General features: G+C 36.4%; 1 protein-coding gene across 3 annotated transcripts in view; it reads left to right on the top strand.

Moving 5' to 3' along the window:
* Positions 1–207: 207 nt before the first annotated feature.
* Positions 208–18214, top strand: part of IFT88 (intraflagellar transport 88) — a 156565-nt gene continuing 138558 nt past the window's right edge. For 2 of the 3 annotated variants that reach the window (XM_037527358.2, XM_037527361.2), the window contains exons 1-3: positions 208–319; positions 4932–5027; positions 10736–10798. In XM_037527358.2, coding sequence (XP_037383255.1) covers positions 4938–5027; positions 10736–10798 — 153 coding nt within the window. In that variant the 5' untranslated portion in view covers positions 208–319; positions 4932–4937. Of the gene's footprint in view, positions 320–4929; positions 5028–10735; positions 10799–18214 lie in introns of those variants that run through there. The other variant, XM_054701801.1, reaches the window with a different exon arrangement.

The following is an 18214-nucleotide window of genomic DNA, read 5'->3' as shown; positions in this document are numbered from 1 at the left end:
CTCCCGTTCCCCTCCATTCGCGCCCCATCTGGGGCTGGCTCCGCCTCCGCCCCAAGCCGCTCGGCTCCCCACTCGCGGCACCCCTCTCGTCCCTTCCCCGGCCGGGTCCTCAGCCCCCTTACGCGAAACCCTCTCCGCGCTCCCCGCTCCCGGCGCCCGGAAGCCCGCCCCGCCCGGCCCGCGCGAAGGACTGTGGGAACGGCTTCCTTGGCGTCCGCGCTTGGCAACCGCCCGCCCTGGCTACGCGGGCTCTGAGCCGACTCGCCGAGCCGCGTCGGCCCCGGGCTTGACTCTCGGGCGCCTGCCCCCTCACCACTAGGTAGGAGAAGGGTCCGGACAGAGAGCACCCCGGGGCGGCGCGGGCGGGGGGCGCACGGCTGGGGGCCCGCGGCAGACCCGAGGCCGGCCCCGCGCACCCCAGCGCTCGCCCAGCCCGGCTCCCCTGGGCACGCCCGCCAGCCCGCGGGGTTGTGTGGGGTCGTGTGTGGAGGGGCCGCGAAGAGACTTGGCCGTTCGCTGGGACCGCCTTCCACCCCGACTGGGTGTATCCCCCGGGTGCCACGTCTGTCGAGTCTGAAACGGGCGGCAGTTCTCGGGAGTTGGTTTCCATAGTTAAGGAGATGGTGTTGCTCCCTGCGACGGGGATAGGCAGCGTGATTCCTCTGGGCTGGCGTCCCAAACCAGACTCAGACCCTCACCCGGCAATCCGAAAGCAAATCGGACCTTTTCACCAGCTCTTTCAGATAGGTTTCACAGATTCCATAGATATGAGAATATCTTTAATTTTAGTGGTCTATAAAGCCTTTGAAATTTTCTAGTAAGAGGTTTCATCAGTGAAAAGAACAGCCTGCATAAAGTACATGCTTACCCTCACAAAGAAGAAAACAGTGCCGAAGACTTGAAGTACTGTTATTTCAAGTTTCTTTCTAAAGATCCAAGTTTTTCTTTTGCATGGTAAATGTTCTGGTAGTGATCTTTTTGAGGAATTTCAATAGGCATCTCGATTGTAAGTTATCCAACATCAATAGAAGAGTATCATAAAACTACTTTTATAAAAGTTTTCTTGCACTTAGTTTATATTGAGTTGAATTACCCCCCCCCGAATTATTTCTACATGAGAAGCTTGTTGCGTGTATAAATTTCTTTTGAAGTAGCTTGAAGAATTCAGAAAATCTGATTTGTATTATTCTGTCACCCACAGCTGTGAGCCATGGATACTATGCTTTTCCAGGCCTGGTTTTCTACATCTTTATAATTATGTATTCACGTTCATCTCTGTTTAGCTGAAGTCTCTTTTGTATACAATTTTCTTTACAGTCTGGTTGCAAGCCAGCAGGAAGGATCTCTTGTTCTAAAAGTTGCTTGTTTTCATGTTACTTGTGTAAGCTAAACTGATTTACATAGAATTTGAAGTTCTTGTTAGGCACAGTACTTCAGTGTTCAAAGTGTTATTCCTGGACCAACAGTATCAGCAGCATTGGAGAAATTGTTAGAAATACACCTTCAAAAGAGACAGAAGGGCTGGAGATGACCCCAACCCAAGACTTATTGAATCAGAAACTACTGGTGGGGAAAAAGCAATCTGTATTTTAAGAAATCTTTAGGCTACTTACCTAAAATTTGAGAACCACTGGTTTAGCATTATCTGAACTAAAGCTTTTCAGTTAAAATATTTAGTATATCTTCAATTAATGATGTTTAATACTTTTTGGAGTAAACCTTTCAATCCGACTGATATTTGCTATTATAGTAGTTAATTTTCATTTCCAAAAGGAATGAGAAATTAATTCAAAAGACTTAAATATGAGAAATAAAACCATGAAACTCTTGGAAGAAAAGCAAGTGTAATTCTTTTCTTTTTTAAGATTTATTTATTTATGCATAAAAGAGCTGGGGCACAGGCCAGAGGTGTTGGGGGTGAGAGGATTCACCAGAGACAGAGTGGAGACCAGAACAGGCAGACTGACTGAAATACACTGCTGAGAAGAGCAGTGGGCGAGTCAGGAGAGGTTTGCTGCACCATGTAGCTCCCTGGCTGGGGACAAAAATCGTGCGCAGTGACTGCAGATAGCTTCATAGGTTGCGTCTTAACCCATTGTGCCACTAGGGAGGCCCAACAGGTGTAATTCTAGACTTTGTGTTAATAAGCATTGTTTGCTTATATGTGACACCAAAAGCGCAACCCACTAAAGATAAAACTGGGTAAATTGTACATCATTAAAATAAAAAACTTAGTTTCAAAGAACACCACCAAGAAAGTGAAAAGACAATGCATAGAATGAGAGAAAATATTTGCAAATTGTTTATCTGATAAGGCCTAGTATTCAGAATAAGTGTTATGTCTCAAAGGACAAATAACCCAATTTTTTAAAAAATAAGCAAAGCATCCAAAGAAATATTTTTCCACAGAGATGGTCAATAAGTATATGAAAAGATGCTCAACATCATTAGTCATCAGGGAAATACAAATCAAAACCACAATCAAATGCCATTTTTTACCCTCTAGAATGGCTTTAATCAAAAAGGGCAGTAGACCAAGACATGGAGCAATTGGATTCTTCATACCTTGCTGGTGGCATGTCAAATGTTATGGACATTTTTGAAAGTTAGACATAGAGTTGCTACATGACCTATCTGGGTAGATACTCAATAAAATTGGAAATATATGTCCATACTAAGACCTGTACACCATTGTTCATAGCTGTATTATCCACAGTAGCCAAAAGTGGAAATAATTCGTTAACCAGTGAGTACAGTAAAGTCCTATATATCCAATGCAGTGGAATATTATTCACCTGTGAAAAAGAATGAAGTACCGATACATGCTACAATATAGATGAACCTCGTAAGCATGCTAAAGAAAAGAGACACCAAAACCACATATTTGATCATTACATTTATATGACATGTGCAGAATCGGCAAATCTGTAGAAACAGAAAGTATATAAATGCTGTAGAGGAATGAACAGTAATCACTGAAGGGCCCAGGCTTCTTTATGGAGTGATGAAAATGTTCTGGAATTATATGTAGTGATGATTGCATTATATTGTGAATAAAAGCTAAAAACCACTGGATTGTATCTTAAAAGCTTAAAATTTATGATGTGAGTTATATCTCAAGGATTTACTAACTAAGTTTTAAAAGATGATGAGGACATATGTTGCGCAATAAGGTAAAGCTGAAATTTTTGTAGGAATTTACTCGCACACTTAAAATTATAAAAACATTCAAGAAAATATGTATTTTAAGTTAGACTGATACTACATTTCATGGATAACTAGTCTTCCCCCACCCCAGCTCAATTTGAAGGATTAGCTAACAATTATATTGAAGTGTATGTATGCAATAATTACATTTCTCTCATGTTTCTATTTTACTTAGCTTTAACATCTACTTTATTGTCTTGTATTTTTTCCTCAATATTTTATTATGAAAATTTTCAGAGGTACAGTAGTTAAAAGTGTAATGAATATCATAGCTGTTACATAGATTCTACCTTTAACTTTTTCTATAGTTGCAGTTTATCTGTCCACTTATCCATTCCTTTGTCCATCTACCAATTCATCTTTTCTGTATTTCAAACTAAAGTACATATATTAAGCTAGCTCTCCCTTTAGTACTTAAATATTCATATTTATTATTGTTCAGTATTTGTTTACAATTTTTTCTTTTGAGAAAAAATTTACAGTGAAAAACCAGAAACCTCAAGTGCTTATTAGCTGGGTTTTAACAAATACATACACCAGTGTAATCTAAACCCATCAATATAGGGAACATCACCCCAGAAAATGCTGTCATGTTCTTTTCTGTTCAGTCCCTAACCTCCACCCTATGAAGCAACCACTGCTTAAAAATTGTTTTCTACCAGGCCTCCCTGGTGGCGCAGGTGGTTGAGCGCAGTGCTGTGAGGCTGTCCGCAGCCTCTGCAGTGCTGGTCGGAGCAACCCACATGGAGAGCAGACCTCTCCTGTCTCACCTGCTGCTCCCCTCAGCAGTGTATTTCGTCAGTCTGCCTTTTCTGTTCCCCGCTCTGTCTCTGGTGAATCCTCTCACCCTCCCACACATTTGGCCTATACCGTGGCTCTTGTATTAAAAAAAAAAAAATTGTTTTCTACCACTTTTGTTAGGTTTAGAACTTAAAATTAATGAAGCAATGCATTATGTCTTGCGTAAAGCTTCTTTCATTCGACATAATTAAGATTCATCATATTGTTTTATATGTCATCCATTCGTTATATGTTTTTTAATGGTGAATAGTACTTCATTGTATAAATAGGCCACATTTTGCTCATTCATTCTGTTGATGGGTTCCTGGTCTGTTTCTAATTTTTAGCTGTTATGAATAAAGGTCATATGAACATTCTTGTACATAGCATTTTGTAGACATGATTTTCATTTCTCTTGGGAAAATACTTTTGAATGGAATTGTGTCATAAGCTAGTGCATATTGCTTTTAGGAAATTGCCAGACTAGCAAAATGGTATGATTTTACACTCTTACCAACCATGTATGTGTATTCTGGTTCCTCCATATCCTAACTGGCATTTTGTGGTGTTGGTTTTTTTTTTTTTTTTAATTTAGCCATGAAGGTGTATATTGGTTCCTGCTTTGCTTTATAATTGACTGAAACATATCTTTCTTCTGGTATAATGCTTTGTCTCATCTAAACTCCTTGAAAATCAGGATATTCAACTGTACCCCTTCTAGTGTCTGTCCTGTCCTCTTAATCTAGTAGGTACGAAATAAATGTGAAAAAGAGGGCAATGAATGAATGAATGACACTTAGTTTGAGACTTTGTGTGGAAAAAAATTTTAAGTGATAAAAAGATGTAAAGATAAATTTTCCCAGAAAAGTTGTTTGTTATATTTTATTATAATTAAGAATCATTTCTTACACCCAGAAGATATTTACAGTATTGGATTTTCATAGGTACAAATGATGCAAAATGTACACCTGGCCCCAGAGACAGATGAAGATGATCTTTATTCTGGTTATAATGATTACAATCCAACCTATGATACTGAGGTAAGAAAAAAATCATTGACTTTCCAATGACCTTTGTCAGTCACCTGGTTCATGAAAACTTTGGATTTGAGGCTTCTGCTTTATTGTGCTTTAAGTGATCTGATTTTAAAAACCTAAAAAATTACAATTGCTGAACTTCAGTAACTTCCAATTGTAACAGAAGGAAAGATCATGAGAAAGGTTATAGAAATGAATATGGATCAATTATACATTTGTATTCTTCAGCACTGGCTGTCTGAAGGTGTAAACTGAAAAACTTAATTAGATCACTTATTTTTTTAATGCTCTAAATTTGAAATGTCATATAGAGTTATTTTTCTTTAAATTGCGCAAGTATTTTATAGAAAATTAGGAAATATAAATAATTATAAAGACTATCACCCAATGATAGTCTTTAACTTATAGGGCTTATTTTAATAAATGTGTCCTATGCAAATGTCTATATCTTTTTGGATAAAGTGGCATCATACTGTTTTGTAACCTGCTTTTTCTTTTTTAATATATCCACTTATGTCAGCAAATCTAGATCTGCTCATTATTTAGTGGTATATAATTTTTAAAATGGAATCATTACTAGGACAATATTTGAATGTTATAAATCTGTTTGCATCAGTGTGAGAGGTATAGTCTCCAACTTGTCCAAAGATGAAGCTATCTTCAACTAGTGTGTAAAAAAGTAAGGACAGAGGATGTGGTTGTTAATTTACTTGCTAGTATTTAAGAATCAAATGTTACCATTATAGGACTTTAGGAAGTCTCATTCACTCTAGTTTTTCATATAGCTTTTAGGCATTTTTATTGTTTTTTCCTTTGGTGTGAAATGATGGTGTATGATTTTGAGACCTAGAAAGAAAAGAAGGGAAGAATGAAAATAGATGTGAAATAAAAATCTAGGAGATACTGATCAGTTTAGAAAAATCTGAAGACAGAAGATTGGGGAATAAAACAAAATAAGATAAATCCTGTCACCCAAAATCACCTATATTAGATATATCATCTGATGTTTTGTGTATTCTCTTACTTTAATATCTATATATGTAGGTGTTTTCTTACTTGTATACAATCACACACTCACACAGAGATATAAAAAAAACTAGATTAAAAAACTAGATTAAAACGAGAATTTTCCTGAGTTGATATAAATTATGAAAACCATTGAAATCTCCCTCTTTCTGGTTATAAAAGTGGTACATGCTCATTATTGAAAAAGCAAAAACCAAATCATAATCCCATCACTCAGAAATAACAAGTGTTAATATTTTGTTGCTCTGTCTCTCTTCCTTGCATACATATACAGTTTTCTTTTATTGTGTTTGGAATTGAACTAGCATTTACTTTTATTTTTGCTTTTTACATTCAGTGACATCATTAGCAAAATAAAAATTTCAGTAAATAATTTTAATGGCTGTTTAATACTGAATATATACAGTTGATTAAAACCATTTCTGATCTCAGGATAGTTATTTCCAGTATTCTGCTGCTGTAACATTCTGCTGCTGTAAATAGCAACAGTGCAATGAGCAATTAAATGTAAAAGTAATTTTCTGTATTTTGACGAAACATTTCTCTTTTTTAAATTTAATTAATTTTTTTATTTTTTACGTCATTGTTCGTTTTTAAACAATATTTGCTTCCCCCCACCCCCTCAGGTGTAGTCCCCATAGAGTTTCCTTCACCAATGTACCCATGCACCATCACCTCAGCCCCCTGTGCTCCTCCCTCCCTCCATCTGATGGCTCTCCCTCCTCCTCCCCTGTAGGATGTCTCTGATTTATAATTGTCTGTTTTTGCTTTGTTGTGTTTTGTACTGTTGTTATTTTTTTACACCGATGTCTTACTGGGCTCCCCTATATTCCTGTTATAAGTGAAACCGTCCAATATTTTTCTTTTTCCTTCTGGCTTATTTCACTGAGCATAATTACTTCTAGCTCTATCCACATTGCTGCGAATGGCAGGAGTTTATCTTTTTTGATTGCTGAATAATATTCCATTGTGTATATATACCACATCTTCCTGATCCAGTCATCTATTTAGGGCATTTGGATTGTTTCCAGTTTTTGCCTATTGTAACTAGTGCTGCAATAAACATAGGGTTACAGGTGTTCTTTTGGATCAATGTTTTTGTGTCCTTTGGGAAGATCCCTAGGAGTGGAATTGCCATGTCATATGGTAGCTCTGGTTTTAGTAGACTGAGGAACCTCCAGACAGCTTTCCATAGTGGTTGGACCGGTTTTCACTCCCACCAGCAATGTAAGGAGAGTTCCTTTTTCACCACATGCTCACCAACATTTGTTGTTGCTTGTTTTTTTGATAGGTGCCATTCTTACTGGTGTCTCAGTGTGGTTTTGATTTGCATTTCCCTGATTGTAAGAGATGTTGAACATTGTTTCATATGCCTGTTGGCCATTTGCCTTTCCTCTTTGGAGAAATGTCTTTTAAGTTCTTCTGCCCATTTCTTGACTGGATTGTTTACTTTGTTTTTGTTGAGTTGTGTGAGTTCTTTGTCTATCTTTGTGATCAGTCCCTTATCAGTTGCATGGAGTGCAAAGACTTTTTCCCATTCAGTGGGGTGTCTCTTTGTTTTGGTTAATGTCTTTTTTGCTGTACAGAAGCTTTTCAGTTTGATGTAATCCCAGGTGTTTATCTTTTCCTTGACTTTCTTTGCTTTGAGTGATGAGTCTTTAAAGATGTTACTGAGATGCTTTGTAGTATTTTTTTTTTAATTAATAAATTTTATTTTTATATTCCCCATACAATTGCAATCCCCCCATTCTGACCCCAATCCCTCCCCTCCCGCCCCCCACCCCCCTGTAGTGTTTAACCTGTATTTTCTTCTATATATTTTATGGTTTCAGGGCTAGTGTCCAGTTCTTTCATCCAGTTTGAGTTGATTTTTGTGCACAGTGAGAGGTAGTGGTCTAGTTTCATATTTTTGCATGTGGTGGTCCAGTTTTCCCAGCACCATTTATTGAACAAACTGTCCATGTTCCATGGCATATTCTTTGCTCCTTTGTCGAAGATCACTTGTCCATATAAGTGTGCTTTATTTCTGTCCTCTCTATTTGGTTCCATTGGTCCATGTGTCTGTTTTGTTCTAGTACCAGACTGTTTTAATTATTATAGCTATGTAGTATAGCTTGAAGTTTGGAAGTGTGATATCTCCTTTCACCTTTGTTTTCATCAGTAGGGCTTTAACTATTCATGGTTTTTTTGTGGTTACATATGAATTTCATTAGCATTTGTTCTATTTCTTTGAAGAATGTCAGTGAGATTTTTATTGGAATAGCATTGAATCTGTATATTGCTTTTGGTAGGATGGGCTTTTTATTTTATATTTTTTTAAAGATTTATTTTTATTTATACAAGAGCTGGGGGGCCAGAGTCGCGGGAGCGTGAGAGGATTCACCAGAGACAGAGCGGGGCGCACAGCAGGCAGACGGACCGAAGGCACTGCTGAGGGGAGCAGCGGGCGAGACAGGGGTGGTCTGCTTCGCCATGTGGGATTCTCCCTGGCCAGTTGGGAATTGAACCAGTGCTGCGGAGGCTGCGGACAGCTTCACAACGCTGTGCTTAACCCTCTGCACCACTGGGGAAGCCCCTAGAATGGCCATTTTGATAATGTTAATTCTTCCAATCCATGAGCAGGGGATGTCTTTCCATTTCTTTGTGTCTTCTTCTATTTCTTTAAACAGTGTTTTATAATTTTCTTTGTATAGGTCCTTCATCTCTTTCTTTAGGTTTATTCCCAAGTATTTGATTTTTTTTTTGTTTCAATCATAAAAGAGATGGTTTTCTTGATTTCTTCTTCAGATTGATTGTTGTGTATAGGAAGATTACTGATTTTTGTGTGTTGATTTTGTATCCTGCTACTTTACTAAACTGGTTGATATTATTTCGAGTAGTTTTTCTGTGGAGTTTTCAGGTTTCTCTATGTGTATTATCATATTGTCTGCAAATAGTGATAGTTTTACTTTTTCTTTTCCTATTTGAATTCCTTGTATGTCTTTCTCTTTGATGAAACATTTCCTTAGAGCCGTAGAAGTGGAATTGATAGATCATTAATATGGTTATTTTTAAATTACCAGAGAAACCTTATAACTCCTCATTATTTAATTTGATACAAAATTTCAAAATATCAGGAACGAAAATAAATTATGTAGTATATTAAAAATATTTGGTCTGCCCATGGTTGTCTTTTGTTGTAATTGGAATAACAGCAAGTTTAATATATAATTGAATTACTTGAAATAGTTGCTTAAGATGTTCATGGATTATGTAAATTATTAAATCATGAACAGAGAAAAAATTACAAATGTTACTTTAATTAGTATTTGTAATTTGTTGACAATTCCTTTTAGTTGTCATTTAATTACAACTTAATGAACTTAATGAAACTATTAGTCAAAATTTACTAATAGTTTAGGAATATTAGAAAACTTTTTCCTGAGAGGTCTGCCAGAGTAATAATTAATTATGTTGGAGGTTGCCTTTGTCTTTATGTTTCATATAAAAGTTACCTTGTCTCTCTGAGTAAATTAGAATTGTGTACTTCTAAGATTTTATCAGTTGATATGGAAGGTTATAAAGATTATTAAAAGTAAAATTAAAGGAGAATGCTTACACATAATAAAATCATGTTTAAATTTTATTGTATTAACATTCTTGTTATATAAACACTTTGTTGCAGAATTTTTTTAAAAATTTAATTGATAATGACTTTTTAAAGGTACTGTTTGTATTTATTTTTTAATAATCAGTATATATATTTTTGTGGGATGTAGAATGAAGTAAATCGGAGTTAAATGTGAGAATTGTTCATGAGATGATTATGAAGGGTTAGAGTCAGAGTTTGTGTTGGTGAAGATGCTGATTAGATGATTGGTGATTGGTAAGACTGGGTGCTTTTGAGGGAGTCTAAAAATGACACTTGGTACATGAAATCCAGGAATACTTGCATCCTGCCCTTTACTAATGTTACTTTCCTCAGAGTTTCCAAGGGAGACTATAAGTCTATATAGGAATTAGGAAAACATACTATTTTATTTCAGTTGAAGCATTTGTTCTAAGTGGCAACACAAGTTGGACTGCATGGAGCACTTTGTTTGCCTACTTTATCTCCAGTCTGACTCTTAGACTTTAGCTCTCTAGTGAGGTGAAAACTCACTTTTCTTGGACAGATAAAAGTGGAACATGAGAAGGTGTGTGCCCCTTTGCTTGAAGAGAATATGGATTTTTCTGTTCTGAGGCTTTCTCAGGTAGGGCTACTAGCCATGGTCCCAGCATATAAAAGAGGGGAGGAAGAATGGGAGAGAGGACAAAGAGAGAGGAAGGAAGAGAAAGAGATGTGATTTTCTGTTCTTATTACTCTAGCTGCTTGGAAGAAAGAGACAGACGAAAGACCAAATCTTTGTGTACTTGATCTCTAGCCAGGTGGTATGGTATCAGCCATTTAAACGGTGACCAATAAAATGTCCTTGAAAAGAACTAACATTATCTGAATTTCTCCTCCTAGGGGAGAAAGGAGACTTGGTATTTTGGATAGTGTGAAGGGGGAGGTTTGAGGACCAAGTCTTTGGGCCTCTACCTGGATGTCATGAGATGGGGTAAGATTAATTACAGGATGTCATGAGCGCTAAACAGAAGAGGTTAAACATTAAAAAAAATTCTCATTTCATTTGTTGAAGGTTTAATTTGCCTTTTCATTTTAGGAATTGGAGAATGACACAGCTTTTCAGCAAGCTGTGAGGACTAGTCATGGTAGACGACCTCCAGTAAGTGAATTTTTTTAATTGGTGGTAAAAAGCACAATAAAATTTACATTCAAAATATATTTTAATATATAGTTAAGTAGTGTTAAATGTATTCTCATTGTTGTGACACGGAACTCCAAACTCTTTTCATCTTCCTAAGCTGAAACTATAACCTTTAAACAAAAGCCTTCCCACTCCTTTTACACTCTGTCCCCTCACAACCATCTTTCTATATTCTGTTCTTTAGATCACATAATGTGTGTCTTTTTTTAAAATAGCTTCTTAATCTTTAGTCCTCAAGGTTCATCCATGTTGAGGCATGTGACAAGATTTCTTTCTTTATTAAGACTGAATAATATTCCATTGTATGTATCTACTACATTTTGTTCCATGGACAATTAGATTGTTTCTATCTCCTGGCTATTATGAATAGCGTTGCTGTGAACTTAGGTGAGCCGATCTCTCTTTTCTTTTATAGGATATATACCTAGAAGTGGGATTGTTGTATGTTATGATAATACTATTTTTAATATTTTTAGAAACCTCCATTCTGTTGTTCATAGCAGTTTTACTATTGTACAGCACAAGCGTTGTACACTTACTTTTTTTTTTTGATAGTAGCAGTTTTAATGGGTGTGAGGTTATTCTCATTGTGATTTTGACTTGCATGTCTCTAATGATTAGTGATATTGAGTATCTTGTTGGTCATTTGTATGTCATCTTTAAAAGAATGCCCATTCTTTATGGTACCTCCCCGGTGGCGCAGCAGTTGAGCGCTGGGTTGCGAAGCTGCCCACAACCTCTCCAGCGCTGGTTCGATCCCCGGCTTCCAGGCAAGGGTCCCACATGGCGCGCAGACCTCTTCTGCCGCCCACTGCTCCCCTCAGCAGTGTACCCCGTCGGTCTGCCTGTTCTGTTCCCCGCTCTGGCTCTGGTGAATCCTCTCACCCTCCTGTGCTCCTGACTGTACCCAGTGCTTGTATAAATAAATAAATTTTTAAAAATGCCCATTCTTTAATGGATAAAGTTCTTCATCTATTTTTAATTGGATTATTATTATTGTTGTTGAGTTGTTGGAGTTCTTTGTATATGTAAATAAATAAGGAAATATATAAGAGTTATAGAAATATCAGAAGGTGAGGAAAGAGACCAAGAACTGAGAAACTATTCAAGGAGATAATCAAAGAGAATTTCCCAGCATGAAAAGGAGATGAAAATAGACATCCAGGAAGCTAAAGAACACCAAATTACCACAATGAAAGGAAAAATATATCAAGACACATAATACTGAAGTTCCCAAGAGTCCAAGAAAAGGAAAAATTAATGAAGCTGCCAAGGGGGAAGAAACAGATAACCTATGAAGGAGAACCAATCAAACTGGCATCAAACTTTTCCAAAGAAAACTACAAGCAAGAAGAGAATGGAGTGACATACTCAACAAACTCCAGGGCAACAAATAACATCCAAGAATACTTTATCCCTCAAAGCTCTCCTTTCTCTATGAAGGAAAATTAAGGGTCTACTCAGACTAACAGAATCCAGAAATACATTACTAATAAACCCCATTCCAAAAAAATACTACAAGAAGTCCTAAAGACAAAACCAACAGAGGAATGAATAAGAAGAACGGAATAAGATAAGGGATAAAATCACAAAAAGACAAACAAAATGACAAATACAGAGGCCAATGTATCAATATTACCCCTCAATGTAAATGGACTAAACTCCTCAATAAAAGAGAGACAGAGTAGCAGGCTGGATCAAAAAAATAAAATCCAACTTTCAGCTATCTCCAGGAAATACATTTAACTACAAAAGATAAACATAGACTAAAAGAAAAAGGTTAGAAAACAATCCTACAAGCAATGGGCCAAGAAAGATGGCAGGAACAGTTATATCAAATGAAATAGACCACAAAATAAAAAAGGTAAGAAGAAACATAGTTGGAATCTACATTATGACTAAGGGGACAATACATCAGGAAGCTATAACACTCATCAACATATATTCACCAATGAAAGAGCGCCAAAATAGATCATACAATTATTATCAGTTCTGAAAACAGACATCAGAGAAAATACAAATAGAGTAGGAACTTCAGCGCACCCCACTCTCACCAATGGACAGATCAATGAGACAAAAAATAAACAGGAACACTAGGGCCCTAAATAAAGACCTAGACCTTATGAGCTTAACAGGCATCTATAGGACACAACACCCCAAAAAATCTGAGTAAACATTTTTCTCAAGTGCGCGTGGATCGTTTTCCAGGGTTGATCACATATTGGCCACAAGACAAACATCAACAGATACATTAAGATCAAAATCATACCAACTATTCTCTGATCATGAAGTCATCAAACTAGAAATAAACCATGAGAAGAAAGCAAAGGAATGCTCCCACTTCATGGAGATTGAAATCCACACTACTGGAAGACCATTGGATTAAAGAGGAGATCAAAGAAGAAATTAAGAAATACTTTTGAGATCCTAAAAACTCTACAGAAAAACTACTCAAAATAATTAGTCAGTTTAGTAAAGTAGGATACAAAATCAACACACAAAAATCAGCCTTCCTATACACAACAATCAATTTGAAGAAGAAGTAAGAAAAAAAAATCTCTTTTATAATTGAAACAAAAAAAAAATCAAATACTTGGTAATAAACCTAACAAAAGAAGTGAAGGACCTATACAACGAAAATTATAAAACACTGTTAAGGGAAATAGAAGAAGACACAAAGAAATGGAAAGACATCCCCTGCTCATGGATTGGAAGAATTAACATTATTAAAATGGCCATCCTACCAAAAGCAATTTATAGATTCAATGCTATTCCAATAAAAATTTCATTGACATTCTTCAAGGAAATAGAACAAATACTGATGAAATTCATATGGAACCACAAAAAACCACGAATAACCAAAGCCCTACTGACAAAACCAAAGAAGAGTGGAGGTATCACACTTCCAAACTTCAAATTATACTACAAAGCCAAAATAATTAAAATAGTCTGGTATTGGAACAAAAACAGACACACGGACCAATGGAACTGAATAGAGAGGCCAGAAATAAAGCCACACTTGTATGGACAACTGATCTTTGACAAAGGAGCAAAGAATATGCAATGGAACATGGACAGTTTGTTCAATAAATGGTGCTTCAAAAACTGGATTACCACTCGCAAAAGGATGAAACTAGACTGCTACCTCACACCACGCACAAAAACCAACTCAAAATGGGTAAAAGAATTGCACATAAAACCTGAAACCATAAAATACATAGAAGAAAATATAGGTAAAACACTACATGGCATATATCTCAGTAACATCCCTAAAGATTCATCACACAAAGCAGAATGAAGGAAAACATAAACAGCTGGTATTACATAAAATTAAAATGCTTCTGTACAGCAAAAGGGACATTAACCAAAACAAAGAGACACCCTACTGATTGGGAGAAAATTTTTGCTCTCCATACAACTGATAAGGGACTGATCACAAAGATAGACAAAGAATTTATAAGCCTCAACAAAAACAAAGTAAACAATCCAGTCAATAAATGGGTAGAAGAGCTAAAAAGACACTTCTCCAAAGAGGAAATGCAAATGGCCAACAAGTATATGAAAAAATGTTCAACCTCTCTTATAATAAGGGAAATACAAATCAAAACCATATGCCAGTGAGAAAGGCATATATTCAAAAAACAGGAAACAACAAATGTTGGTGAGGATGTGGAGTAAAAGGAACTGTCCTACACCACTGGTGGGAATGCAAACTGGTCCAACCGCTTTGGAAAGCTGTGTGGAGGTACCATATGACCCAGCAATTTCACTCCTAGGAATCTACCCAAAGGACACAAAAGCATTGATTAAAAAGGATACCTGCCCCTTTATGCGCAGCACTATTTACAATAGGTAAGATACAGAAACAATCCAAATGCTCAAAACAATCCAAATGCTCAAAAACAGATACAATCCAAATGCTCAAAACACTATGGAGTGTTTTGCCTATGTTTTCTTCTTGCATCCAAGTCTTTTATCCATTTTGAGTTGATTTTTGTGTATGGGGTGAGATAGTGTTCTAGTTTCATTCTTTTGCACGTGTCAGTCTGTTTTTCCCAGCACCATTAATTGAAGAGGCTTTCTTTGTTCCAGTATGTGTTCTTTGCTTCATTGTCATAGTTGACCATGTATGTGTGGCTATAGTTCTGGGCTTTCAGTTCAATTCCATTGATCAGTGTGTCTGTTTTTGTTCCAGTACCATGCTGTTTTTATTATTATGGCTTTGTAGTTTAGTTTGAAGTCTGGGAGTGTAATGCCTCCATTCTTTCCCCTTTTAGTCAGGAGAGCTTTGGTTGTTTAGGTTTTTTTTTTTTGTTGTTGTTGTTTTGTGATTCTATATGAAATTCAGCAGTGTTTGCTCCATTTGTTTGAAGGATATCTTTCAGATTTTTATTCAAATTTCATTGAATATCTAAATTGCCTTTGGTTGGATGGCCATTTTGATATTGTTACTTCTTCCAATACATGAGCAGCGTAAGTTTATTTACAGGTATTTGTTCATTTTTCGGTATAAGTGTTAGTGGGATTTTTTTTTTTAATTTCTTCCTCTTCATATTAGGAAGGCTACTGATTTTTATGTATTGATTCTGTAACCTGTTATGTTACTGAACTTGCTTATTGTTTTAATTTGTCTGTGGATTTTTTAGGATTACTTATATGTCTTTCTCTTGCCTAATTGCTCTAGCTAGGACTTCCAGTATTGTATTGAAAAGCAATGATAAGAGTGGGCATCCTTTTCTTGTTCCAGCTCTTAATGGGAATGATTTCAGTTTTTCACCATTGAGAATGATGTTAGATATGGGATGTTTGTGTATGGCTTTCATTATGTTAAGACATGTTTCTTTTATCCAAAGTGTTTTTAGAGCCTTCATCATAAATGGATGCAGAACTTTTATCAAATGCTTTTTATCATCTATTGATATCATCGTATGGTTTTTATTTTTCTTTTTGTTGACATGGTGAATTATATTAATTGTTTTTGGATGTTGAGCCATCCTTATGTCTCTGCACTAAATCCCATTTGGTCATGTTGTATAATCCTTTTAATGCATTGTTGGATTTGGTTTGCTAAGATTTTATTAAGGATTTTAGCATATGTGTTCATTAGGGAGATTGGTGTAGTTTTCATTTTTTGTGTTATCTTTTTTTGGTTTCTGTATTTAGTATAATGTGGCTTTCATAAAATATATTTGGTAGTATACCTTTCTCAATTTTTTGAAAGCATTTTTGTAGGATAATCATTAGTTCGTCTTTGAACATTTTGTAGAATTCACTTATGAAACCATCTGGTCCAGGCATTTGTTTTTGGGGAAGATTTTGATTACTTTTTCAATTTTGCTACTTGTGATTGGTTTGTTGAAGTTTTCTGTTTCTTTATTCAGTTTTGGGTGATTGTATAATTCTAAGAATTTGTCCATCTCATCTAGATTGCTGAACTTGTTTGCATATAAATTCATAATAATGTCTTAATATTCTCTGGGTTTCAGCAGTGTCTGTTGTAATTTCTCCTCTTTCATTTGTGATCCTATTTATTTGAGTTTTCTCCTTCTTTTTCTTTGTGAGCCTACCCAGAGTTTTGTGTTGTGGTTTGGTTTTTTTTTTCCCCCAAAGAGCCAGCTTTTGGTTTCATTGATCTTTTGCACTGTCCTTTTTTATTTCTATTTAATTTATTTCTGCTTTAATCTTTATTATTTCCTTTCTTCTACTGAGTTTTGAGGGTTTTTGTTCTTTTTCTAATTTCTCCAGATGGAAGATTAAGTTGTTTCTTTGGGTTCTTTCTTGTTTCTAGATGTGGGCTTGTATTGCTGTATACTTTTCTCGTATTAACTGCTTTTGCTGTGTCCCTTACATTGTAGAAATTGTTTTTTCATTGTTATTTGTCTCAAGTTATTTTTTAATTTCTTCTTTGATTACCCCATTAATCCATTGGTCTTTCAGTCACATTTTGTACAGTCTCCATGTAATGGGGTAGCTCCTTGCTTTCTTTTTGTGGTTGATTACTAATTTGATACCTTATGGTCAGAGAAGATACTTTGTGTGGCTTCAGTGTTCATGCATTGAAGCTGTTTGCCTTGTGATCCAGTATGTGGTCAATCCTGGAGAATGATCCAGGTGCACTTAAGAAAAATGTATATTTGGTTTATTTGGGGTGCATTATCCTGTAGATGTCTGTTAGGCCCATATTGTCTGAATCTTTATTTTGGTCTGTTGTGTCCTTTTTTATTTTCCTTCTCATTGAGCAATCCATTGGAGAGAGCGATGTGTTGAAATCTCCTGCCGCATATGTGTTTTCATGGATGATATAACTGTCTAATGTATTTTGGTGCTCTCTCATTTGGTGAGTATATATGATGAGTATTGTGTCTTTCTGGTGTATTGTCCCCTTAGTTTATTATATAGTGTCCATCTATGTCTCATCACCTTTTTTAGATCAAAGTATAATTTTTCTGATATGAGTGTGGCTGCCCCTGCCTTCATTTGGGGGCCATTTGCTAGTAGAATTATTTTCCAACTCCTTACCTTCAATCTTTGTTTACCTTTCAAACTTAGATGTGTTTCCTGGAGGCAGCAGAAACTTGGATTGTTTTCTAATCTAAGATGGCACATTGTGCTTTTTATTAGTGAGTTTAGTTCATTTACATTAAGGGTGATTATTCATAAATGGAAGTTTGTTATTGCCATTTTGTTATCGTTTTGTGGTTCATTCACTAACTTGTTCAGTTTTTCCTGTTCATTCCTCTTTTCATTTAGGTTTTTAAGGCTTCTTGTAATAATCCATGGAGTGGGTGTTTAGTAGTAGCACCCACTGAAGTGGGTGACAAAATTTGAAGATTTTGTTTCTCCGAGAATGTGCTTACCTTTTCCTTACATAGGAAGGAGCATTTGCAGTATAAAGTATTCTTGACTGGCTTTTTTTGTCTTGGAGTTTTTGGGTTTTTTTTTAAAGATTCATCCATTTATGCATACAAGAGCTGGGGCACAGGCCAGAGATGAGGGGGGTGAGAGGATCCACCAGAGACAGAGCAGGGAACAGAAGAGGCAGACTGACCGAAACACACTGCTGAGGGGAGCAGCGGGTGAGATAGGAGAGATCTGCCTCACCATGTGAGTTGCTCCCTGGCCCACTGGGGATCGAACTCTGGCTGCAGAGGCTGCGGATTGCTTCATAGTGTGGCGCTCAACCCTTGAGCCACCAGAGAGACCCTGTCTTGGAGTTTTTGAATGTGTTACTCCATTCTCTTCTTGCCTTTAGTGTTTCTTTAGAGAAGTCTGATGTTAACCTAAAAGGTTATCTATTTCTTCCCCTCTTATCAACTTTTTTTTTTTTTTTTTAAAGAGGCATGAATTTTTATTTATTTATTTATTTGTTTGTTT

The sequence above is a fragment of the Talpa occidentalis genome, unplaced genomic scaffold (genome assembly GCF_014898055.3).
Source record: "Talpa occidentalis isolate TD23 unplaced genomic scaffold, MPIMG_talOcc4v2.1 talOcc4.5, whole genome shotgun sequence".
In the NCBI taxonomy this organism is placed as follows: domain Eukaryota; kingdom Metazoa; phylum Chordata; class Mammalia; order Eulipotyphla; family Talpidae; genus Talpa; species Talpa occidentalis.
This window is presented reverse-complemented; position numbering and strand designations above follow the sequence as displayed.